The sequence below is a fragment of the Aptenodytes patagonicus genome, chromosome 2, assembly GCF_965638725.1.
Source record: "Aptenodytes patagonicus chromosome 2, bAptPat1.pri.cur, whole genome shotgun sequence".
In the NCBI taxonomy this organism is placed as follows: Eukaryota; Metazoa; Chordata; class Aves; order Sphenisciformes; family Spheniscidae; genus Aptenodytes; species Aptenodytes patagonicus.
Window position 1 is genome coordinate 97,871,498 of NC_134950.1, and position 26,125 is coordinate 97,897,622.

Consider the following 26,125-nt stretch of genomic DNA (forward strand, 5'->3'; position numbering starts at 1 on the left):
TTATCCCCTTCCAGTCTAGCTGCCATCCTTTCCCGGTCTCTCTCAGACAAGTTATTTCCTTCTCTAAGCCCTGTGCTCCAGCTATCTTTTTATTTCCTAAGGAGGAAATCCTGTAGTTAAGGGGGTTTATAACTACTGCATTTCTAGGAAAGAGTTTTTACATCATGAATAATGTCAGGTTCGGAATTACGGGACTGCAACAAGGGCAAATTCTGCGACAGGTAAGTGCATCAGTTTCTAGGACTACTGTCCTGAAACCATTTCTCCTCTTTGAATACTGTTTTTTTTTAAAGAATATGCTTTATTTGCTGCATTTATGCCTGGTTGTTTCCCCTCCCCCCCGCTTACTCTCACTGCCCCGTCAAGCTTATTCTCAAAACATACTTAAAAAAATTAAGGAGGACTTAAAGAGGTGATGGCTATAAAAAGACAATACTTGTGGAGCCCCTAACCTGTCAGTTTGTAGGAAGTAGTCATCGAGTCACAAAAATATGGAAATAGCTATGGCTTGGAGCGTGAAAATCAACATATGTAGTCATCATGTATTTTTTTGGAAGATAGGCTAAACAACCTCTGTCACTTTTGCCGTGCAATGGAACCCGCTTTCTCTTTTAGGGATCACCCTGCCACTTCCCATTAGCGTTAGCAGCACTCCAAATTGCAAAATCTTCAGATGAATGTGCCGAGTCCTGTCATTTCCCCCACAGGCTGTCTAGCGATGGTAATCCACTAAAGGATTGTTTCATCCAAGTGGCGGTGTACGAGTCAAATGCCGGCAACAGGCAGGGAAACCCAAACCTGTTGAGGCAGACGTCTGCCGAGACGGGAGGAATCGGAGCGACGGCCTTTAAGAGAGCGAGGGGGGGACGTACTTTGCGCCAGCAGAGTAAGTCCATGGGCTGCACCCGTGACGGGAGACCGAGACCGCGATCGTGATGGCGGGAAGTTTGCGGGCCGCGATGCCGATGCTGGCCGAAGCAGGCCTGGGGCTGTGCTGTTTGGAGGAGTGCCTTGTCAGATTAGCCGTGCGGCTACTGTATTTGATGCTCAACCCGGACGGACAGGCCTGCCAGGCAGAAACTGCTCAGGCAGATGATGCTAGGGAGGACAAAAATTATCCACCGCAAGACTAAGAAGACAGATGACACCCAGCAGGAACAGCAAGCCAAATCTGCAGAATCCACAATGCAGCTGGCTAGCCCGAGGCTACCTGCCACTTTGAAGTGGAATAGACTTCACCGACGAGCTGTCAAATTAGATCACCAGCCTGGAAACGCTGAAAGAGATTTAGTTCTTCCAACAGAGAAGGGAAAGTTTAATAGATGAAAATCTTCCTAAAGGGGCCAAGGTAGCATGGGAGGGGAAAGGGGAATCCTTCAGAAGCAGCAACGATGAAAAATTACTCACCTCCCGCCTGCCTGCAGAGTGAGAGATGGGATGCGCGGCGTTCTGCAGCAGCCGCAGTGGCTGTAGTCGCTACCAGCTCAGAAAATAAAGGCCACACCTGCAGGAACGTGCACAGAGCAGCAACAAGTAACCCTTGCTGCAAAATCAATTCCCCCCGCCAAATCTGTGATATCTTTATATGTCGCCCTGGAGCTGGGCTCTGAAGTACTATAAATCTAATATTCGAGACATGCAGCGGTGGGATACAAAGACCCAGCCTGAATCCGAAAGCTTGGCGCAGCAGAGGCGTGTGATGGCATCTCCCCTTCACACGTCTTTTGCAATAAAATCCAAGCACAAAAAATGTGTGGAATACAATTCAATTTCGATAAACCCAGAACAAAAATTAAGATTACCAAGTGAGTAAGCATGTGCTCAGGTGTATGCTGAATATGAAACCTGGCGTTTCCATTAGGGACAGCAGCAGCATGATCCAATTATAGATGCAAAGAAGAAATACCGCTCTTAGGGGGAAAATAGTAAACGTATTAATTCATTAAGCAGCTGCATCATTGCAATTATACTTTGAAGTTAAAGACCGTGAAACACACTAAAGATTAAAAGAAGTGATAAGATTGAAAACCAAAAGGGGGAAAAAAAAAAAATCAAATAGGCCTAAGGATCCCTATTCCTAGCAAAAAATTAAAAAAAGAGGCACAAAAAGTTACATAGTAGGTTCTGTATACACATACAATTATAAAATCAATTTATGGCCATACCAAGGCAAATTTACTTGGAGAAAAATGATGACCATCTCTCTATTGCCAACTTCAGCATTCATGTAGCAGACAAACCATACATCACCTGCAGAGACGCAAACAGAAGATGCTAGCAGATCAGAAAGAGTATGAACCAGACCTCTGAATAGAAGAGCTTACACTGGATTTCTTGATAATGATTTTATAGCTGTATCTACTCCTTTATTTTCAGCTCTCTCAGCTAATCTCTTTTTAAGTACTTTGTCCTCATCTCTTCCAAATCCACAGCACTGAGGAGCAGAGTTTTGATCATCTATTGCTTTTTAACCACGAGGAGAATAAAGATGCCCAAGTTCTACAGCTCTCTTCATCTGTAATGTTACTTGGGTGTATGTTATTTCATGGACAAAACCATGTTAACACGTCTAAGTCACATTTTCATATAAAACAGTTAATATAAATGAGTGTCTTATTTGAATTGCAAAGTACTCACATCCATTTTGGAGTCTCAGCTCCCTGCTAATAACCCAGGATCCACACCCACACTGAAGCGTCTAGATTACTCTTCCATCAGCTGTAATTATAATTGAAATAAATGTGTGTATGTGTGTGAGAGAGAGAAAGAAAGCGAAGCTGAAGAATTATTTTATCAAGATACTCCAATGAGCTATAACACCTATTGGGAAATTTAAGATGCACCTTACAAAAAATAAGTTCCTCATTTCTAGGCCTAGGTTCTTCCAAAGATCCAGAGAGTGGTAAGAAATTCCTGGGAGAAGGGCTACTTTAGTTTAAAAATATTTTGAAGAGGGTGGGGTAGGCTACAGAGAAGGATTACAAGATGATAAAAAGATTAAAAGGATGTGAAAATATCACCTTTTACCGGCAAACAGCTAAGACGCGAGCTAGGAGACTTCACCGTCCAAACGTTATGCATTCTACCCAAAGAATCTCTGGCAATTCAATAGGTGCAAACCTCTTGAAAGCAAGTACTTTCTGTGGGTGGGCAGTGAAGAAAGGTAACAAAACTTGCTTGACTGGACTGTTGCAATTGTTAACCAGAAGTGGTACCTCCTAACTTGGTTTCTGTGTGGAAAACAGGGATACCAACCTGGTAGGTAAATCACCGATGACACAAAAGGAACTCGACAAAAAGCATGTTATACATTTAAGCTATCAGAAGAAAATTCTTTACAGTTTTGCTGCTGAAAAGCCTGCACTTCAGTTCCACCTGAATGGTCAGATTTTCAGAGTACCCAGGTCTAAACTGGAACTAGTTTTTTTTGTTCAGTGTAACATAGATCTTCTCAAATTTCTCACTCCTACTCGCTCTTCTCTAATCCCATATTAAACCTGGATTTTTATATAAATCACTACTGCCCAGTTATAAGTCTCAGTGCAAGAACTGCCCCTAGAAACTTCTGAAGTCAAACTGCACTCTCACTTGAAAATGGAGTTACACATACAAAGACAACTAAAAATCATCAGCACGTTTCTAACATAGCCGACGCAATACTTGAACGCCTGTTGCAACCTGGCTTGTCTGCAAGCAGCGGTCACCTCGGCATCAAGGGGAAAAAGACAAGTCAAAGTGGTAGGTGTAAGATTTCACTGAACGCTTACAATTAACATATTTATTTCACTGTTGAATTCTTCAGTTGCTGAAAGGTTGTCATGCAGCACTATCTCACCATATGGCAACAACCTCAAGTCCTAGAGGCACATACTTAAAAGACCATAACATGTCAGGCCCCTTGAATAAATTAGATAGAACAATTATGCAAAATAATAATACTGCAATGATGAGATACATTAACAAATGAGAGTGTCACTGTTCATGAAATGCTGTGAAAATAAATTCCGCACATCACTGTGGTCATCATCATCATCAAACTGCAAAGCAACAAAAGTAAAACAACATCAGTCTTTACTGTGCCCTTCAGCAACCGACATTTTAAGAAAGGAAAAGGGGGTTGCAAGGGAGGAAAGTCACTTTTACGGATGTTCAGTGAAAGTATAATAAAATATTAGAGGAACAGAAAGACAAGCGGTAGTAGCTTTAAACACTGCAGAACATTTACCCACGCACACTCTGCATACAGACCATCAATGTTAATGAGAGCTCACGGTCACTACACCTCATCTGTAAATAATAATGAAGCATCATCGTAAAAAACGTACCTCATGCAATCTCAGGTAGACCAAGCTACATTTTTATGATTTTTCAGAAGTTTTTTTTACAGATTTAGTTGTCCTTGATGATCAGAAGGCATTAGACAGAAAGGGGGAGAGAGGAGGAAATCAATACCATCTGGTTTTCCCAGTCATCTCTCTAAAGGCAAAGTCCCAATTCATCCTTCTTTGCTTTTAACCCTCTAGCCCCGTAAGTTTCTCCATGCAGGGGAGGGAAAATCGAAGTGGTCAAGTTAGCATATGGCAACGACCAAATGCCTTTTAGACAGTGTAAATTTTACTAATCCACTTCTAAACATTTCATCTTTCTGTTAGCTGAACTTTTTTTTTTTTTTTTTTTTTAAACATTTCAGCAGCAAGTAACGCTTCTGTTCTACACCAGAGAAAATGAAACTGGCACAAGAGGCTAGGGGATACTGCAGCGGTACCATGTAGCCACCTTGAGAAATCCCGACACTTGGAAACAGCAGCTGTTTGGGATTAAGAAAAAAAAGAAAAAGACACTTTGTAGCATCATCCCTACAAAACCTGACTGAAAAGAGGACAGTATTGTTTTCAGGCATATTTTTAGCTCTGGTTCCATTTCAGCGTTCTTAGCTGTAACGTAAGCTGCTATTTCCACAGATGAAGGCTTGCACACACACTTAACAAAACTTAAATCATTCTCATTTCTAATAGCATATTAAAAACAAAACAAAAATCTGTAAGGTGAATGTGAAACTTCCCAAACCCTGACCAAATGCACTGATGATTCCCACTCATGCTTCCCTTCAGAAACAGAAAATGGTTCATTATAGTAGAATTTAGGAGAAGTGTAGGCATTTTTGCAAGTCTCATCATCACTTGCTCCCAGCCATAAGCGGGGGGGGAAAAAGCAAACTCACTTATATACATCCTACTAGGTAACAAATGTTTGAATAAATTGGGAATTAAGCGTGCAAGTACTGACAGTACAAACCTGAAGCCCTCAAATAGTCAAATATGAAAAGTTTGGGGTATGAAGTTTCTAATGAACGTTTGCACTAAAACCCACTCCACAATTCTTGAACAGATCTCAAGATTTCAGGGGATCTTCATCATTAAGTACGGAAGGCCTGCTTCCAAATAGCAAGGAACAAGAGTAACTAGCAGGAAAAATGGAAGAAGCTGAAAATTAAGCCCCCTGGGAAACGATGAGAACTTTTTCAAACCAAACAAGAATATTTTCGTTTTTAACAATATAAGACATTCCTAAAAGTAACACTGTGTGCCTGTAAACCCTCTAAAGAAATTATGTATATACAGAAAACACCTATTAGAGAGCCTGGAATTGTCCAAGTTGGGCTTACTCACGCAATTTTCTTCTGTCCTTTTATGTTAGAATATTTTAATTACCTCATCTCATTATCTACCTACGTTTTTCCTAAGGCCCTGTAACATTCAAAACGCTCAGACAGCTATCCAAGGTATCTTTGTATCTACCTTACTGGGTAGGAGGCTCCTAAAGTGGCACACAAGTTAAGACGAAAGAACATACAGCTGAGAAGTTGTTTGCTGAACACTGTTGTAGAAACCAACACTGAAGTTTATCAATTGAAATATCAAAATATTTTTGTATTTTAAAAGAAACATTAACTGAATTGTGCATAAGGTAATTATCCAATTCAGATGTATCCTTTGGGCATCATGTTAGCACTGTTAAATTTGTTAAAAATAAAAATGGAGGTACCACATTCTACAGTGAAATGACCTGTCCAACTGTCCGATTCAACAATAGTGTCTTTGGTTTTAAAACAAACTTCAAAACATTGAGAATGAATTTGACAGACAGACTAGCCCATTATTATTTTAAGCTGAAGGCAGGGGTAGTTTTTTTTGTTTTGCTTTTTTTGTTTGTTTTGTTTGTTTGTTTTGTTTTTTTTTTTTTTTAGGATCTTGAAACTTGCATTTGCATTTGTGTGGAAACACCATATGAAGTGAGACATATGCAAAATCTTGAAAAATGCCGGCTTTGTTACCTAGTTTGAAAGAAAATGCTTCTAGAATCAAAATAGAAGTCCATATACCACAAAATGAAGTAGCAAGTGAACTAAGCTTTTAAAATCTTCATTTTCTTTACTGCAGAAAAACTAAAAAGTTTCACAGCCAAATTAAGACTACAGTTTTAAAATAATTTATTCAGTCACATAAATACTTTGTAACATTTGCATGTTCCCTTTTTCATATCCTTGGCACACAATATAGCTCTTAACTTTTACAAAACTAGTGTAAACATCCATGGAAAATAAAATGAAAAGAAAGCGGGACATACGTAAAAATTCAATAAATAGCAAAAGGAGTGAATAATTGAAGGAAAATAAGTCATTCTTTCCTACAAAGACCATGTAATTATACTTGAATTAAAAGAACTTTTCATTTTTAAAAAATAGTGAATTAACTCAATTTCCATCTTTCTACCATTGTTGCATTTAATCAGATACATGATACAATTCTTTAACTAGTTTAAATTCTTGAACGAACAATAGCAATTCAATGCAATTGTATTATTTGAGGCATCAACAGTTTTGGTTCACATACAGAGGTTACAAACCAGTATTTGCAAGCTAGTGGTTTTGGACAGTATAACTTCTAAACTCCCAAACACCCTTCCAACATGACATTAAGATTTTCCTTAATGAGCATTAGTGTATAATCTGTTCTTGATAAAGATGACATTGGACAGATGTTGTCGGACACCTGGATAATGTTGAATGTGGTTGAACCAGCGAGACACATTAAGGTATTTCTCCTTTTCTTGCACTGTGAGGTCTACCTGCATGGGGAAGAAATACAAGGCACTGCATCATTAGTGTCGTAACATGCGGTAAGGTAAAATAAAAGTGGGTAGTTTTACAGCTGATTTCAACTCACATGAAAAGTTGTTACAGTCCAGCAGTATTCTATCTTAATTTCACGTATTAAAATTCACAGCCCAAAATATGTATTTACTTTTCATTTACTCAAATGAGCAGACCTGGAGGGTGGAATATACATTTGTATGATAGAGAGGGGGAAAGAGGGTGTTAGCCTGCTTGAATTTAACGCATCTATCTATCCATCTATCCATCCATGGGGTTAGCATACAGTATTGGGAGGGGCAGGGAAGAGTTCCATAACATGCACAAGTCTTTCACAGTAATCTAGCAGGCGGTCTTGCCTCACAGGCAAAGTGACTACTTTGTATTTCAAGGTGTATTATGAGTACAGGAGTAAGGTTTTTTTCCAGGCAATTTCAGGCTGGAAAGGAAAATTTAAAGTTGTTTTCCATTTTGAGCAACAGTCATACAACAGTTACTAAGAAACAGGATAGCTTAACACTTAACTGTTCAGATGTGCTAGGTCCCATTGTTAAGATAGTGATGGCATGATTCGAATTACTACAGTAAAACAAACTGGAAACCCATCCATACTTCATAAACATAAAGTACTATCACTTACTCCTACAGTTTGAGGTCCTGTTGTTCACCAGACTTCTCAAGTCAACAGCACAGTCACTTGCTTATTTTAATCTAGATCTAAACAGCTGCAAGATCAGTCAGGAAGAAGCCTCCAACTATCATATAGCTATCGCAACAGCTCCTTGCCACAGGAATTGTGGCTAAGATGAACGAAGGGCTTCAAGCCTACCTTTACTTTTATCACAGGACTGGCTCAGATAAAGTCATCTACAACCACAGATCTTAACTATACTTTTCAAAGTCTAAGTTCAAGCCAGCAACATCCTCAAAGCTTCACTATAAAGTCTTTTATTACTTCAGAGTCTTTCAAGCCAGCTGTAGAAGAACTATTCCCATCCTGTATCACCTATATTACTGTTCCTTGACTAGCAGTTCTAGGTCTCCTAATTCCTCTGTAATGAAGTTAGCTTATCAGTTTAGACAATAATCTGTTTCCTCACATTAACCTACTACCACTGAACTACAAATGGGGTAGTCCTCAAAAGAGACTACAGAAACTGCATCAGGAACAAAATGTGATCTTCACATCAGCTATCCTATCTTATCTCACCAATACTTAAATCAATCAGTGCCAGATTCGCCTCACTTCATTTTCAGTTAGCTAAGTTGTCATCTTGACAACACCTGCAGTCAATGAAGAGGCACACCTGTAGAGGACAGTTTTAACAGACAAATCACTAGCTAGACATGCCTAATATTTTTCGTGTTTAGACTTTTAAAGCTAATCAAGGTTAATCCCCTCCTCAAAAGCTAAACAGATAGCATATTCCTTATGCCTTGTTCTACAAACACCACATTTCATGGATAATGCAGGTTCATTGCAAGTTTGATCTTGGGCACAGGACAGCTGGAAACAAGTATGTTCTAACAAACTTTAAATCACAGAAAGAGCTACACATACTCATTTACTCAGCTATAAGAGCGAAAAGCTGGTGTTCAAAACTAAGTCTCATGTTAAATTTCACCTCGTGACACACCAGCCCTTTTGATTTCAAGAGTTGCCTATAACTGCTGTAACTGCTTCTCCTTACTGTTCTCTCACACAGCCCAGCACTTGGCTTAGAGTTGGAAAGTTTTAAATATGTAGAGGTAAAAAGAAAATAAGGATAGATACTAGAGATGAACCACTGGAAAAATACCGAGGAAGAAGAATTTCAAGGAGTTGCAGGAAGAAATTCTAAACCAATGCCACGTAGCATTAAAGCTCTATTACAGTAAGTTAAGAGTAACTGCAGCAACAGCCGAAAAGCAGGGATCTTGCAGCTGCTCCTAAACCCGAGTAGCTCTTCTTCCCACAGGACTCACCTGCCAGAATACAAGCATAGCACTGCACATGTATTTCCACAACAACTTCTGCAATTTTGAACTGTTATGAACCCCAGGTTCAGGCAGTATGAGAAAATCTGCCTTTCTTGCTGCTGGCATGGAAATGCAAACACTATTCCTACAGCTGTATAGCCTGATAGAAGTGCACAAACCAATTAAAACACAGCCACATATTATTTTTGCTGAGCTAGAAACACAACAGTTAATCAGCGTTAGCCAAGTGGAAGAGAGTAACAATGATAAGGGGAAAAAACTCCAGAATTTTTAAAGGCATTACGAACAAAAAGTGGAAGTTATTAAAATGTAACACTGAGTGCTTCACAAATTGCCTGAGCTTCTGCAAGTACAGTATATTCAGGGCAAAAAAACCCCATGCAGTACCATTTAGGGGAAGATGCTTTTGATCACCTGCAATTTGTTATAGTTAACAGTAGTTAGAAGCTGGTGCTTGGTATGAAGCTGTAGAACCATTTACAAAGCAACACAGAGCATGAAAAGAGCAACATGTGTACTCTTAAGTCCATCTAAAATTACTGAAGTGAAGAAAAGTATTTAAGTAGGAGCAGATACTAAAAATACTGTCACTTTAAGTTCTGTGAATGTTGTACACTTAAAGTTATAATCACAATACCCTTTTTCAAAGTCTTTAATCGGTAAACACTTGGTTATAAAAATGCTGAACTAAACTTCAGATTTTGCAGCAGACAGTATTTCGTCCCCATAATTTTATACTGGTAATTCTCAATCTTCACATTTCTCTGATAAATCAAAAATAATGTCTAGAAAACTAGTCATCCTCCATTCTGTTAGCGTAGTGAAAAAACACATCTGAAGGGCAAAACAGACAGCTACTCTAATAACAAAACCCCCTTTTGTACTCTAGGCACAACAAGCAAGATATTTTTACTTATTTACATAATGTACTCTATCAGTGAAATATATTAAAAAGCACTTTGTGGCATGCTCTACTTTTTACTTGGAACATAACTCTTAGGTTAATTGTTTAGAGATCACTTCCAAGGCATTTTTTACAACATTTTGTTAGATGGGTATTTTCTGTTCTTCCTCATTAAATTAGATAATTCCCCCAAGTTAAGAAAGGCTGCTGTTCTGCTGTTAAAATAATTATTTGCTATTAAAGCAATTATTTTAATAGCAAAGAAGCAGACACTCAATTTGACAGGCTTTTTTTTTATGTCATAAAAAAAAAAGAGTCTTATTCTTCCACCACAAAGCTCAAAGGGTAACCAAGGTGGTCATCATACAATGAAACTAGAAGAGTTTTTAGAAGGGCTATAAATACACAAGCTTTAATTATATTTGCTTTCAGTAGCATTGGGGGTGCAGGCATAAATTCCCATTCCCACACCCTGCATGTGCATGGAAAGTCTAAAAATACCTGCCTACATCTGCAGTTCTTCAGCATCAGGAAAAGGATAAGATACTATCTCACTTTTTAAATTTAGCCTTTAGATATGAGGGAAAGAGAAAACAAACCCAGTTGAACAGTGTATTTCATGAAATACACGTACTTTCACCTAGTTTTGACTAATTTTCTGCTGTTAAAGGAACATGCTTAAAATTAAATCTTTTCTTTAAAGTAAAACTGTTTTTTGTAATTCAGTTTAAATACCATTTCTAGCATCATTCTTCAGAAGGAAAGCCTGTTATCCCAATACTAAGATAAGCAGCATATCAGTGAATATTAACAAAAATGCATGGCAATCTGTTTATTACAGGAAATGTTCATTATGGAAAAAATTAACTGGAAAATACTACTGCAGTCTCACAATAGTTCAGTATTAGTAGTTCTGACCCGAGGAGAACAACTTTTTGTTTTATACTTGATTTGACCCCAAAATTTTGACTGAGGCTTCTTCCATTTGTAGATATAAATTTCACCCATAAGTTATTTTCTAGACCTTATTAAAGAAATTTTCGAGTCAGACATACAGATTTGAGAGTACTACTTTGGTTCTGACAAAATTTTTGAAGTATAAAAACAGATCAACCTTTGTCTTGATTATTTCTCTTAAATAGAACTGGACTTGTGCTGTTTGAAAATACTTATGGATAAAAACATAGGGAAACTTTTTTTTATTTTAAATTAAAAAAATATGAAAACAAGTTCATTACCACAGGGGAAATTTAATGCTTACTGATTGCCTGAGCTATCCTCAAGCAATGCTTCCAAATTCATGTTTTCTCTGCAATCTATGCTTTAATCTAGTAGAACTTCATTGTTCATCATATTTATCCACATACGTATTTAAGTAATCAAAGCATCTAAAGACAACAATATTTATGTTAGATATATGAAGACATGGAATTACATATGACAATGTAAATCACATTGATTGAAAAACTCATTTAGACAGTTAGTATCAAGCATTACACTTTTTGGGTGTTTTGTGACCCATATTATGATGCAGAACAACAATGTATACAATTTAGTTCCTGCCTTATTATTACAAGTGTGTATTTCTAATGAATAGACTCAAAATAGACACAGTCTGCAAGAAGCCTGAAACACTACCTATGAATCTGACTCTCACTCATTAAAATACCAATTCCTTTCCCACAATATGGATTTTTAAACACATAGTACTATTGTGCTTATTAAGATAACTAGAAGGGAGAGGAAGGATGAAAGAAAGGCATACAACTGCAAAATTAAGAGTTGCTGCTGTTCAGCAGACAAACTGATTAGTAAGTTCAAATGGACGAGCCTGGACTGTGAAGAATCAGGTTCTAGAACCCTCTCTGGATAATGGGAAGGGCAAAATGAAGGTGGGAGGAGGGGAGGAATACGAAGATGTATGATCTATATTCAGAAACACTAAAAAAGGAAGATGAAACCACAGGTGAAGAAGTGAGCAACAGGATTGGGTGGTCTTAAAAACCTTTCCAATGAAATGTGCATCAGAAGGTTTTTAAAAAGTTTTAATAATACTTAACTCATTCAGGACGATCATGGTATGTCACTAATATTTACAGTATTCTATTACTAATGTTGTGTTAGTATGTAGTTGTTAGTCTATCAAAAGCAGAGAGATTAATCCTAAAGGTCATTATCAGTAACACTTTCAGATCAATTTTCTAGACAGCTTGATGGACAGCAAGAACTGTGGGTCTCCCCCCCATGCCTCCCATTTCTACCGCCTCTCTTGAAGGATTATAGGAAACATTTATTAGTATTTTGTACAAGGCTTAGCTGAAACAGTGGTGGATATGACAAACTGCTTCCCTGGACCACATCCCATTAAGAGATACAGCAGCTCCCCCCCCCTTAAAGCTTAGGGCAGAGAAGCAGCTCTGGACATACTCTCTTCTCATTACAGGAAAAATAAAAATAACAATGAAAAAAAAATCACAGTATTCTACAGTTCAAGATCTTACCTCTATAGTTAAGTACTAATATTAATCAATTCTGAAACCTTCAAAATACATGTAATTCCTAGCTAGTAGCTTCTAGATTTTCCTCTTTATTTAGGATAGCCACCCCATTATTTGCCCTTTATACCTTTCTGAGTCAGAAAATTATCTTCCATGAAATCAAAAACATTTCAGAAACAGATGCTGTACTATCAACTTGTCCTAAGTAGTGTCTGGATGGTTGCAGGCACCCAGGAGCACCAAGTCATTTGTTTTTACCATCTGTTCTATTTCCCAAAGCAATAACTTGTATCTTTTCTTCTTGATTAGGTGGTCTACTCTAGAGCAAACTCTAAATTTAAAATATGCTTGATTTTCCCCTGCCTAAGTTTTTTTTTAAAAAGTCTCATTTGAACTCATACTCTGTTACAGCATATACAGTCATATAAGTACTTTCTAAAAATATGTTTTTTCTACGTCTACATATCATATATGAAAGGTAACCCATTCTGACACTCTAGTCAACACATCTATCCTACTAAAGATATTTTACAAGGCAAACATGATTTAACAGAATTAATTCTAAGTGACTTACTCTAACGTGTTTTCAAAAACGTTCTGAAATGAAGCTTCCCTTCCCTCTCCTCTGCTTGACACTCTCGCATTTGAACTTCTACTCCTGGACAATCAAGATACATATACATAAGTTCTCTCTCATTTTTGGTAGTATTTCATTACTTGATCTTCCCCCCTGCCTCAGCCTCCCTTTTGAAGTGTAGCATTCTTGCGCTCTTCTCCCAGAGCTCTGCTTTTAATTGTATAAAGTAACCATTCACCCAGTTGATTCAATTCACTGATTCTCAGGCACACATGCATTTGTCAGAGGCATCTTTTTCTGACTATCCCCTCCCCCCCAATTTTCTAATGTAAAACTGACAGATTTTATCTTCTCCCAAGAATTTAGCAGACCTTTTTGTGTAAGTCTGTTGGTTTGTTTAGTAGTACCCACTCCAGAGAAGGACGGCTCATTTACAATCACATTCCAGCCACCAAAATACAAATAACTTCTACTGCTTCATTTTTAAATTACCACTTGGGGTTCAGAACTGAGGTGCAATGATTTATAAGCACTTCATAGTAAACCCTGAGCTGACTACGAAGAATCTCAATATCTTCTCCACTCAGTACAAACTTTTTTTTTCTTCCTAAGCACCAGCTCCCCATGTTACTTTCATATTCTGTATGTTATCAAGTCTTATCACTAAGTCTTGAAACACAAACGACATTTTGTTATGGCTCACACTTTCATATGCATTCATCCTTCAGGAACTTGATTTACATGCATCTTTCATAGCACCAGCAGCATTTCTCCAATACCAACAAGGTTAACACTTTCAGTTCTGACATGTCCTTTGAGTTTTATTTATCTATTTCTCCATGTGAGCAGTCATGTTTCAGACGTGAACAAATAGAGTCCTCATACATAGAAACACAGGGATAGGTATCATCCTTGTAACATTACATAGAGGAAATGAAAGCATTCCGGACACTACAAACAATACACTTCTTCTGACAGATCCATAGCTAAATATTAAAAAGTTGTTAATTTTTTTACTTTTTAAGAACTTCAAATAAAGCTTTTTTTAAGAAATCTCTCCATTTTTGTTCTGTAAACAAAATTTAGTGTAAACAATAAATTGATCAATTCAGTAGGTTAACTACTACAACAATACACTGCTCTTTAGATAAACAACAATTATGATATTTGTACATAAAAAAATAACGCAAATAACACTTACCATGACACGATGCAAGCCATAGTACATCAGAATGTCTGCTAAGGTAAAAATGTTTCCTGCAAGGTAGACTTTATCTTCAAGGTGTATGTTAAGATCCTAAAAAAAGGAAAAAGTCATTATACTGCTGTAGTATTGACTTTGTAAGACAAAATATTAAGGTAACTTAAAAATAACAGAAAACTTCCTCTGGAGACCATGCATATAGAATAAACGCCAGCTTTAATTTATCCCAACTCAAAGGAGAAAAACATTAAAAGAAGAAAAAAATTCTAAAAAGTGTCAAGATAATAAACTAAAATATCATCATTCTTTGACAGCGAGAATTCAATAAAATTTAAACGTTGGTCTCCAAAGTGCTAGCCAGCTTGCTGCTGGCACAGAATTTTTAATAATTCCCCCACTTACATCCACTCAAATTTTTGTAAATGCAAGTGCGATTTATTTTATATATTAAGCTGACTCCATAGAAATACTTTCAAATCTGTCTTGGCTTCAAATTACTGGAATTCAAAAATGCAAGAGTTGTGTATGTTTTTTTTTATTAGCACATATGACTCAGAAGCACCACTGTTATACATTTAACATTTGATAAGCATAAGGAAAATGCAGTCCTATGATCAAACAAGTGCATATTGCTCTTCCAGCAGCAGCTTCTCCTGTCCTCCAGGACTCACTCAATGCAGCTGGTCAGCAAGGTTCTGGAACTGCAAATGTGTAAGAACCAGGGAAACACAAAGGGATAGTGGAGTGGGAGACAAATAATGTGTTTCAAGCTCAATGCCAGAAACTTGATACCCATCAGCTGGTATCATTTGACACTTGCTTTTATTAATGTTGAAGTCAGTGCTAGCAATTCTTAATGACTGATACTGTCAATTCCATTGCTATCTAAGTCCGTATGAAGAAAGCACTGCTTCAGCATTTTAAGATCATCTCTCTCTCAACAATTCCATACCAGAGGCTATAAGGGTGGGTAGTAGAAGGCTTCCATTTAGGTTCAGTGAATAAATATTTCAAATCTGTATTATTGAAAGACCCTTTTCCATGGCTTTTTGTATGCAGTCATTCTCTGCCAGAAAACAGGAGGCTGACAGACTCATCATTGCTCAAGTGTATCACTTCTGAGAGAGAACACAGGCATCACACATCAGCTCTACCTCTTTACCTGTCCTTCCTTTTCTCTGTATCTTACCTACTTCTCATCTAATTTATACACCTTTCTGCCCCCTACTTCCCTCTAAAGAAAGAAATGTAACAGGAAACAAAATTACCTACTTTAACCCTGATCCCAGCATAAGCAAGCTTTAGTTTTATAATATTCTTTTCAGAAATGTAGGAAAACTGTTTCCCAGCTCTTCCTTGGATTTGGAAACTCTCCCTGTTAGCATTCCTCTGCTGGTTGAAAAGGCTTGTAGTAAATGCAGTCCTTTTTCCTCAGAGACCTCCTTAAGCCACCCCCTCTCCCCGCCCCAGAAACAGAGGTAAGCAGCTTAAACGTAACTAACATTTTTCAAAATGTCCCTGAAATAATTTTTCAGTCTCAATTACAGCATGTACACATTTTAAGACAATCTTTTATTTTGAAAAAAGTCTAGGGCAAGGAGAAGGGGGTTAATAATTAGTGAACAATTTGAAAATTACATTTAGCCTTAAGTACATCGCAATTTTTTGTGGTTCCACAATTTTACTGATATGGAGACATCCTACAGTGCATACGTAAAAAAATCCAAACCACAAAACTAAAATGCTGAGACTTTAAGACATCTGAACTTGCATTTGAGTTTGACAAGTTCGACTCCATTATGCCACCTTGCTATTTCTTTGATAACCTCTTCATGACAGGACCCCTGTACTTCTGTAATATTTAAACATCCTCATGTCTCCTTTGATTTCTTTTATTAGAGCAAATCGGAGAAAAATATTAACCCCTGCATAGTTAAAATTCTGTAAGGTCATCTGCCCCTGGCTATGTAGCTTCTTTTCTTTAGACTGGTTTACTGCTTTGTTCATGTTAGTTAGCTCTCAAATTACTTTAAACATGTAACTACAGTTCTGTGGAATTTCATACACACAACACAAAGGCAAATGCAATGTTAAGAAAAAGCTTGCAGGAAGAAAAAAAACAGAGATCTGTTTACTAGAAAAAAATTCATAAACTCGTCTATTCTGACACAGATTCTCTGACCAGCATTTTTCATTTTGATTAACCAGAAATTCAACATGCGTTATAATGAGAAGTAACACCACTGAAATTATATCCCCCCCTCTCCCACCCCCTTTCTGCTTAGTCTAGGCTACGGAATCAGGATTTTGTAAAGTAAAAAGCTCATTATCTCTAAAGGTACAATCAACGCAGTTATTTCCCTCCTCAAAATTTTGGATTTCTGCATAAAAGAAGTTACGGCATGCTAATTCTTAGTTTTATACATCTTCAAGAGGTAGGCTAGTTTTATGCAGAAATATTGTTTGTCCAGTTGTTCAGGATGGGTTAATATCATACAAAGAATAAATTTGTTCTTTGAATATACTGTGCATGTATACTCAAAATATTAATCAATTAAAAAAATCCTAAAACTTTAACAGCAAGGTAAGCCATTACAATGTGAACAATTATTTATTCTGGTTCATCAAATTTTATGAAGTCAGTTAACTGAGCAAATGGAATTTGACAAAAATGGTTTAGTTTTGGATAAATTAGCATTAATTTACAATTCTGTTTTTGAACATGTACTTTCCTCCCATAAAATAGACAGATATTCCAATTTCATTCCGTAAGACAAGCTAATTCAGAAACACCACAGTACAATTTTTTTTTCATGTGCACTAGGCACACTTAGTTAATCTTGCCTCATGGGTTATGCTTCCCATAGATGATTATGTTATTGGCTAATAGCCAACTGTGTTAAAATTCCTGAAAAATCAAGCTTTCTTAAGTGACCACGGTCTTAAACTGAAATAGTGTTCCTGTCCTGGAGAGAGTAATGAAAATACAAAGCTGTATTTGAATTTCTATTACATCCAGGAAATTCAGGTCTGTTAGCTGTCATTTCTATCATTGTCTTTCATGTATGGAATGTCACTACTTAAATTGATTACATATAGACAATCCCAGTATTAAATGGCTGAAATAGCCTTGGAAGTTGCTTGTAACTATATGAACTTATTGTTGCAATCCCTCAGGAAACCCTTTCTCAAATTTCAGACAGGTATTTAGGCATAACTGCAGTGTGATGCACTAATATGCATTGAACAACTGCAGCAATTCAAATTCCATTTTGGGTATGAAGGGGGAAAAAGCAATGGAAAGAAGAGATGTTGCATTATTTATGGACTAACCGATGGATTTCCATTTGCTTGTTCTATGGAAAAAAAAAATCCCATTTACAGCCCATATCTAGAGTGACAGCTTAACACATCCCATCCACGGCACACTTCTGGCTACCCCACAGTATTGCCTACTATCTTTTAAGTATGCAATCTAATTGTCTGTAATCCAACTCATCCATTAAGGCGACCGAACTCCTTCCAGTCACCGCAAGTTGAGACAGCAGCTCGGATAAGTAACAGTTGCTTCTTACGACAACTTAATAGCTTACAATGGATCTAATCATACTCTGATTTTGTTTTGGATATTTTGTCCACAACACCACATTGCTGATGTACGTACTTCCCTTACACACAGAAGCACATCCTTTCAGTCAGCAATATTCTCGAGGTCATTTATGCCCTAAATGCCTTTATGTCGCACCATGCAAAGACAAAGAGCTGAGCACTCTCAAATGCCCCAGGAAAGGCTCTGACAACGCAGAACCTAAGAAAAGGATTCTGCAGCCATATGCAAGAAAAGTAGAATTTCACTGTTGGGGTGTAGCCATATTTTTAATTCTAATGCAAGACTTTTCTGTCTAACTGGCAAACTATGAGCTAAACCTGGTCTGGAAGAATATTATGTTCAACATACTGAGTTTCCTGTAAAAGACAGAAGAAAAATAATCAACAAATGTTGCTCAAATAATCAAAATTCAATCTTTTACACCTGTAAGCACACAAAAATATCCTGGTACTAACAGAAAAGGGAGAGAAGTGAACAGGGAAAGTCGAAGTTTAAAAAATGCTTGCTGGACAAGCTTGCCAAAGTGGGTAGGCATCCCATTTAGAAGTCTGTCAAAGAACAGTGTACAAGAACTGTGGATTAACAGCATGGACAGAGCATGGATTAACCTGCTTACATATTTGTGGAAACAGTAATTTTTCAAACAAGCACATTACGTAAGAATTGAAGCTCTCTTATTCAGATTTCTCATTGGATTTCATGATTACAGCCAGCCAGCACAGGAAATTAGGACAAAACTAGCTGAAATCATGGAACATTTTTTGTATGAGACACTGAAAGTAGTACACAAAAATTCTTGGTTGTAATTATCCTTCAGAGACTAGAGGTTGCTGTATTTCTGCGGAAGCTTTTCTGTGAATTCAAGTACAAGCTCCCAGTTATTTACAATATGCCTCTGAAGATGGGGTAGGGGGGGAAGAACCCTCAAGTCTTGGATATCTAAAATTGACAAAGCAGAGACATTCAAATCTCCTGAATGGAATTCATTAACATCTAAGTAGACATTTGGTGGCACAAAAGTTTCACAAAGGTTCTCAGTTCCTTCCCAGAAGAGCAGAAAAACTACTAATTATCGAGTACAACAACTCAGTAAGTTTCAGATTTTTTTCCTATGCAGCTTAATTTACCACTAACCAAACATCAAAGCACCAAAGGAAAATGCTCTCTCGTCCTGTGGAAAAGAAAGTTAACATAATGCACTGGATATTATCACCGCTACTGACAATCATCATTCCTACATATCTGCTGAAGAACAGTCCAGAGGTATTTCTCCCATTTATTTTGTTCAGTACAGGAGCTCAAATCAAAGTTAGACAAAACTCCAAAAGCACTTCCATTGACCGCTTCTGAACAGTATGGCATTTACTCTGAATGAATATAAAGAACCTGGTTGAGATGGTCTGACTACTTCATGATTGGTTTTCATGCCAAGCAACAGCTTTAGTCAACACGTCAGTAAGAACAATTTAAGAACATATTTTCCTAAGGCCAACAGAAACCCCTTCCTGTTCAAATTAACAAACATTAAACCAATTATTTATTGATGTTTTTCAGAACCACATCACCTCAGTTAAGGGTTAAATAGAAGCAGCCTGAAGTTTATAGCAGAAGTGACTGAACTGTTTTTGGCACAGCTTATTATAAATTGTGGCTCTAGGCTGCAACTGTCCCAAGACTGCCATTGTGTATTCCAGACACGTTGTAAAACTTACAGTCTCAGACTTGCCTCCCTATTTTAGTTTTTCTTTTTTTCACCCGTACTCCCTTTTGGCATAGTATACTTTAATGGTAGGCTGCCTCTTTTGCTGATTAATCATGGTGGCAAGAGAACAAATTAAAAAAAAAAATCTTAATTGCTATACTATGAAATTATTAGTGCTGGAACAATTCCAGAGCAGCCCTGTGTCAAAATAAATTCTGGCCATTCAACATCTGCTAAGGGAAAAAAAAAAAGTCTGTAGGAAAATTTTAAAGTGGTAATATCCATTAGAATATACTTAAGGGCAGAGATTCTCCCTCAAGTGACACTGACTGTTTCTCAGTAAGGAAATTTTGTTTTGTTTGGAAACACTTGATTTACCTACGTATTTGTATTTCAGTACATTGTCTTTTTCTACTGCCAGTGTTGCTAAAACTGAAAGGAGATACCAGCTTCAGCATGAAACCATCATATCTCTGCATCTAGTTTTAATACTCAAATGCAGTTCTGCAAACACCTGCTTTGTCAGCACACACACATATCATCACTTAAGCCATCCAGAGCAGATGTATTTTGTTATATCAAGACAGAAAACTTACTTTTGGTTTTTATATGACAGAAGGGCAAGAAAGGTAAATAATAGTTATTTGTTCTCACATGGTCTTCTCACAGTTTGGGAGAGAACAAAAGGCACCACAAGTTTGCTTGAAAAACAACTGAAATTCTTTATATAATATTTGTCATAAAGGTTTTTAAAAAAAATTAAACAAACAGGGACCTCTGAGGGCCACCTAGTCATACCACCTGTTCAAAGTACAGCTAAACCTGAAGTTAAATCCTGATTAGTCAATGCCTCCTTCAGTCAAGTTCTGAAAATCCCAAAGGGTAGACAGTTTTCCTGCATTATCTGTAGAGTAACCATGACTGTAAAGGTTTTGATAGTATTTGCACGAAGAAAATAAGACCAGAGATGTTACAGAAAGAGAAGCAATATAAACAAATTAATGCTTAACCAAGAGAAGATACTCCATAGATACAATGAGACCAAGATAATTCAGATTATCTGGGGTGCGAGAGAAAAAATGGTTCTTTTAGAGCTTTCACCAAGTTGATCCTTGTAAAGCAGGCATGATATTCTAAGTCCTCAAGATCAAGGAGGCTGTCAGTTTGAAAAGGACAACGGATTATTAACAAGGTTTTGCTTTGCACCATTTTAAGATGCAAGATTTTCCTTGATTTTAAGTAACACAATGTGTTAACTCTTGAACACTGCTTCAGTTTATCTTTGGTTTCTGCAATAGTTCTAGTTGACTCGGACTCGCCACACCTAACAAAAGTCAGAAGCATTAATTAAGACTCTGCTAGCCTCAAGTAAAGTCAACCTTCCTAATACTGCGCAGCTCACAAAGCTCTTTCTAAACCCAGACTCACTAGTAGCACTGAGCATTGCATACTTTCCATCTAAAACTTACTTTTAAAATTAGAAAAAATAAACTTTAAAAATTGATTGAATTTCATTGCTGTTTCATATACACTTAGTAAACAGAGCCCCTAGCACTTAACAGTGTAAAGCAAATTTTCTCATCAACTTCTGTTCCCAGAAGACTGCAAAAATACTAATTACTAGTCACAAGGAGTAAGAAGGAAAATAAAGTTTTGCTATCTACTCCCTGCCATCTGGCTGCTCAAATAACAGGGTGACCCTTGAGATTCTCTTTTCTGCTTCTACCTGTTTAAGAGGAAGTAAGCTTCAGACTACAAGAAAAGTTTAATACAGTAGACCACAGCCTCCATACAAAGTAGCTCGATGTGAAGGGCAGTTTTGCAGAGGTTCCTTTATGATTTCACTTTTCACACACAATTCTGTCCAGTAACTCCTTTTGGTATCCATACCAATTATCACAACATCAAGTATGGCCTGTATTCCATAATTACCAAATCAGTAAGAATAGCTCTTAAAACAATCAGAGCAGTGTTATCTTGAAATACAACGCCAACTTGCTTATAACTGAGGTTTTATGAAGACAGTAAGAAACTGGCATCTTACATGGCTAATAAGAGACTCGGCAGCTGAACAATCTCTCAGCTATCTGGAACACCCTGGGTAGTTTACAGCATTACAGCCATAAAACACTAAGAGCTCTGCTTCATATACTTTAGAGTTTAAGCTGTTTTCCCTCCTGTTTCAGGTTGTTTGGTATTTTTGTCAATAAAAGTGAAAAGCAACAAGCAGAATAAAAGCCAGTACTTAAAGATACTGTCAAGTCTTCACCGTTTGCTCAGTTTTATTAATTGGTTGTTCACACACACATTAGCACTGCAATCTTCTTCAAGGTCTAGTCACTCCAAAATTCAGCAGCAAGGTAATTAAGTACGCCTTACCTTCAGAATTATTCTAGTGTCTTCTTTACTAGAGCCTCCATCTACTCGAGTCACTCTATATTCCAACCACTGCTGAACGACAGCTTTCTCTTCTGCAGTACTTCCAAGCAGTTGGTCTTTCTTAGCCTGTTTAACCAGGTGGGCAGCTATGGTCATTAAACCTGTCAGACCAGGACCATTGTTTGTTTGAAGAACAGGAACCTAGAAGACAAAACAGAAGTGTAATACTAAACAACTGATTCAAAAAGCAGTCTCTATAAGAATAGCTATTGTTTTTTTATAGTACTTCAACAGGATCTTAAAAGCAATATATCAGAATTTAGAAGTATTCATACTAAAGGTAGTAACATCAAAAAAGTGTATGTTCTCTTTTTACTCTTCGGGGTGGTTTATTTTCAGTTTTTACAGAAGAAATGTATTTAACACACGCACGTGGACAAACCAAGACACCTTTAGCTCCAATTAATCAAATTCTGCCAATATTAGCAAGAAATAGTATTGCTTGTTCTAATACTAGCAGAAATCTTATTAACTAATTTTTAACTCATTTTCAAATTCAGGACTCTAACTTAAGATTGTAAGGTTAGTAGCATCCAGTTTCTCTCTGGGCAGATCACAGTAGCCAGACTTACTGAAATGCTTATTCATACTCACTGTTCTATTGCCAAATACTCTGACAGAAGTTAGTAGTTCACTGGTAACAGGGGAGGACAACACAACACACCTCTAGTTTTAACCATGTATTTGTTAGTGACGTTACCATGTGTTGAACTGTGGGAAAGGAAACTGAACCGCTAAGAGTCAGAAATGAAGTGAATGAATTGAAACTCACTGCAACAGACTAAAGCCCATTCAGTCATTTATGACATCAAATGACAGAAGAGAAACTGATTAAAATGCATTACTTTACGGGTTTTTTTAAGTGTCTGACCACACAGAGGCCTGTGTTCAGATTTAATTAACATAAGATGCAAGTTGAAAGCATAATATTCACCTTGCAGTCGTATCAAGAGCCTTCGACTACTATTCAATTTTTCCATTGAACATGCAGTCAGAAAAACTACAGACAGATCTAGTTACTTGATTTTTCAGACTTACGCTTTACAGTAATAGCATTAAAATACCAGTTGGGTTGTTAAATAATTAAGCAAGCTTTTGCAACCAAAGAATATATATATTGCTGTTCAGGACTCTAATCATAAACAGTAAATAAAGTCAAGAGAAAAACATACAAAAACCTAAAGCAACCGCACAGCTTCTTTTCTCTGTCGTTCTTCTCCAAGAGAATCACGTAAAGGCCCTCACACATTTGGACACCCTCCGCCCCACATTACATTTTTCATGCCTCAGGTGCCTCTTAAACCACGGAACTTAACGTTTCCGTAAGAACTTCAAAATATCAAGGCATCTACTTTAAAAGAGCAAAATACTTAAGAGCAACAGTTCTTTACTGCAGACCTATTTCTGATCTTAACAACGTATCTTTTTCACATAATTTAGCCACACCAGCACAGATATAACTTGCACTGGCACCAGGAAAAGGCAGGGAGAAGGAGAGTGGTGTAAGAACAAGTACATTTTAAGCCGACATCCCTCCAACGACACACGATAACCCTTCTACGGGCAGAGGCAAGAGGTTTCCAGGACCTACGAGTAGGTAGCGAGGCCCTACGGCCACAACTTAAGGCGGGTGGCGAAGAAAGGGGTTGAACGAGAAAAGGTGAAACCCCCTGCTCAAGGGGAAAAGCTGACCGTGCGGGGATGAGCAGCTGAGGCCGACACCGGGCCCGCCCGCCCGCCCCGGAGAGGAGGGGGTTGGGGGGCCCCAGACACCGTCGCGCCGGCGGCGGGGGGAACCGTCGCCAGGGGACGGCGCAGGGCCGGGCCGGGGAGGCGGGAGGGGAAGCGGCGAGGTAAGAGGCCGTTGAGGAAGGGGGTCAATGAACGCCCGCGCGCGCCGCTGCCCGCTCCCGGCCCCTCCTCGCTCCCTTCACCTTCCGCTCCCCCTGGACGCCGTACTTGTTCCCTTCCGGCAGGCCCAGCAACTTCTCCAGCAAAGCCAGCTCCTCCGCGCCCGGCCCCGGCCGCGCGGCAGCTGCCATCTTTGGCGGAGGACCACCTGGGAAAGGAAGGTCAGCCACCGCCGCCGCCACTTGGCAACAACCGCCAATCCTATTGGAAGACACAGCCACCACGCCGCCAGAGGAACCGTCGCTGCTATTGGCCTGAACGGGCCGGCCAACCAATCAGACGCTCGGCGCAGCCGACGCGTGCGCTGAGCCGGGCTTTGCTTTGAAACCCCGCGGGGGCGGGGGAAAAAGCTGCGGATCCTTACAGGCGCATGCGCAGCCGCGGAGACACGTTCCCCCGCCCACGTGGCGGTTTGCGCATGTGCACGCCGGGGGCGAAGCACGAGGGGGCTAAGCCACGCCCCCAGGGTGTGGCCTCCGCCGGAGGGCGGGGCGAGCTCTGACGGAGCGCCGGGCCGGGGCCGCCTCCCCGGGGGCAGCAGCCTGGGCGGCCGTGGAGGGGGCGGCTTCCCGGCCCCGGCCCCGGCCCCAGCCCGGCGCGGGGCGGGAAACATCGACGGCCGGGCCACCCGGCGGCGGGGGCCGAGCAGCCCCGCGACCTCCCGGAGCAAGGCGCTCCCCGGCCCGCGCCCGCCGGCCGGCCCTGCCAGAGTCGGTTCATAACTCGGGATGGAGACAGCCGCCCTTTCCAACGGAAATAACGGCGGCTGTCTTCCCGGGAAGGGGCGAGAGCTGTTGACGGTTTTGTCGCTGTGCCTCCGACGGAGGCAAATAAAAGGAGGAGAGGCGGCGGCTTTCCCGATGCCGGCGCAAGCCCCGCGCAGTCCTCGCTTGGCAGCGCTACCGCCCAGCCCTGGGGTTTCTCGGTTGCTGGAGAGGTGGAGGGGCGACCCGACGCCCAGGGGTCCCCGGCTCCCGGCGTCCTGGCCTGCCCGGTCCCTCGCTGCCGCGGCGGGCTTCTTGGTTCAGCGGGTGGCTTAAGGCAACTGCAGCCCGCTGTCTTGCGGCGCGTCCGGGGAACGCCGGCGGGCTAAGGAGGCAGACGCGTCTCTCCCTTCCCTCGGGTTTCCCGGGGACCAAGGCTAATGGCGTTGCGCTGCCTGGCCATCCGTTTACCGGTCCTGCCTTCCTCCACCCCCTAGATTTTGAACTTGTTGTCCAAGCGTCGCCAAATTTAGCGGAGGAGCTGGGGTTTCAGGGAGAGCTGCGTTACCAGCGATGCTGTGAAACGAAGGAAGGAAGGTCACGCAGAACCGAGCCATTACACGCGCCGATCCAGGGCATCAAAGGAAGAGGAGGGATAGAAGTAGGGTTAAGAAAAGCCTGTTAATGAACGGTGGTTAATGATAGTAATGCAGTTAAGAGATAAAAAACCACAAAATCTGAGCTGGCCATGAAATAGCCTGATTTAACTGCACGTTAGTGTATTTGAGATTGGTTAAAGACATGATTTAACCACCTTTCTAACTGCAGATACTCTGCCGCGGATGTCATACCTCTACGTCTGATCGTAAATGTTAGAAATCAAAATTTTAGATTGGCAGGTCTATTTGTGCAGTTCTTGATAGAAGACCATTAAATACCAAACTAGCATTTTACCAAGAACAACGAGCTAGTCTTGTCCTGCTACTGACAATTTCAAAATACGCGCTCAGGGCTATCACTGCGTTAGTCATCTTAAATAAGATGATCCTGACAAATGTCCTGGTTCTTCAGTGAAACGGTTTGTCTTGATACGAGGTGACATTTAGATTTGTACCTTCTGTTGCAGAAAAAGTCTGAAAGTGGCCACGGAGCCTTCCTCTGGGTGGGGAGCAATTCTGAAACTGTGAGTGGATTTTTAAGCTTTTGCAGGAATTTGTCCAATCTTTTATATTAACACCTGCAAAGCACTTCATTTAAAAAAAATAATTGCTCTGCCTTGAAACTGGCATTGCTCTTTGCAAAGTTTTTTTTAATTCTTCAGCTCCTTTGCTGCAGCAGTATTTTGAAATGCGAGTGTTCCAGCTGTGTTCCGGTGTGATATCAATGAATGATGTAAAATTGTACAGAAAGCCTTCGTTTTCAGTGGGGAAATTGATAGAAAAG

The 26,125-nt window shown here is 39.4% G+C and overlaps 1 protein-coding gene across 1 annotated transcript; it reads right to left on the reverse strand.

Annotated features, from left to right (window-relative positions):
* Nucleotides 1-6,473: 6,473 nt before the first annotated feature.
* On the reverse strand, nucleotides 6,474-24,149 carry EEF1E1 (eukaryotic translation elongation factor 1 epsilon 1). The gene is made up of 4 exons (XM_076330507.1): nucleotides 24,002-24,149; nucleotides 22,008-22,208; nucleotides 14,314-14,409; nucleotides 6,474-7,128 (listed from the first exon to the last, which is right to left on the reverse strand). Exons 1-4 carry the CDS (start codon nucleotides 24,107-24,109, stop codon nucleotides 6,988-6,990), a joined length of 546 nt encoding a protein of 181 aa, XP_076186622.1. The 5' UTR covers nucleotides 24,110-24,149; the 3' UTR covers nucleotides 6,474-6,987.
* Nucleotides 24,150-26,125: the final 1,976 nt, after the last annotated feature.

Bases quoted from the DNA above. Each gene is read 5' to 3' on its own strand.
- EEF1E1 (XM_076330507.1), bottom strand. From the start codon at position 24,109: ATGGCAGCTGCCGCGCGGCCGGGGCCGGGCGCGGAGGAGCTGGCTTTG. The intron at 14,410-22,007 runs GTAAGGCGTACT...TCCTTTTTTTAG, and splicing joins ACACTAGAATAATTCTGAAG to GATCTTAACATACACCTTGA. The intron at 7,129-14,313 runs GTAAGTGTTATT...TTCCCCATGCAG, and splicing joins ATGGCTTGCATCGTGTCATG to GTAGACCTCACAGTGCAAGA.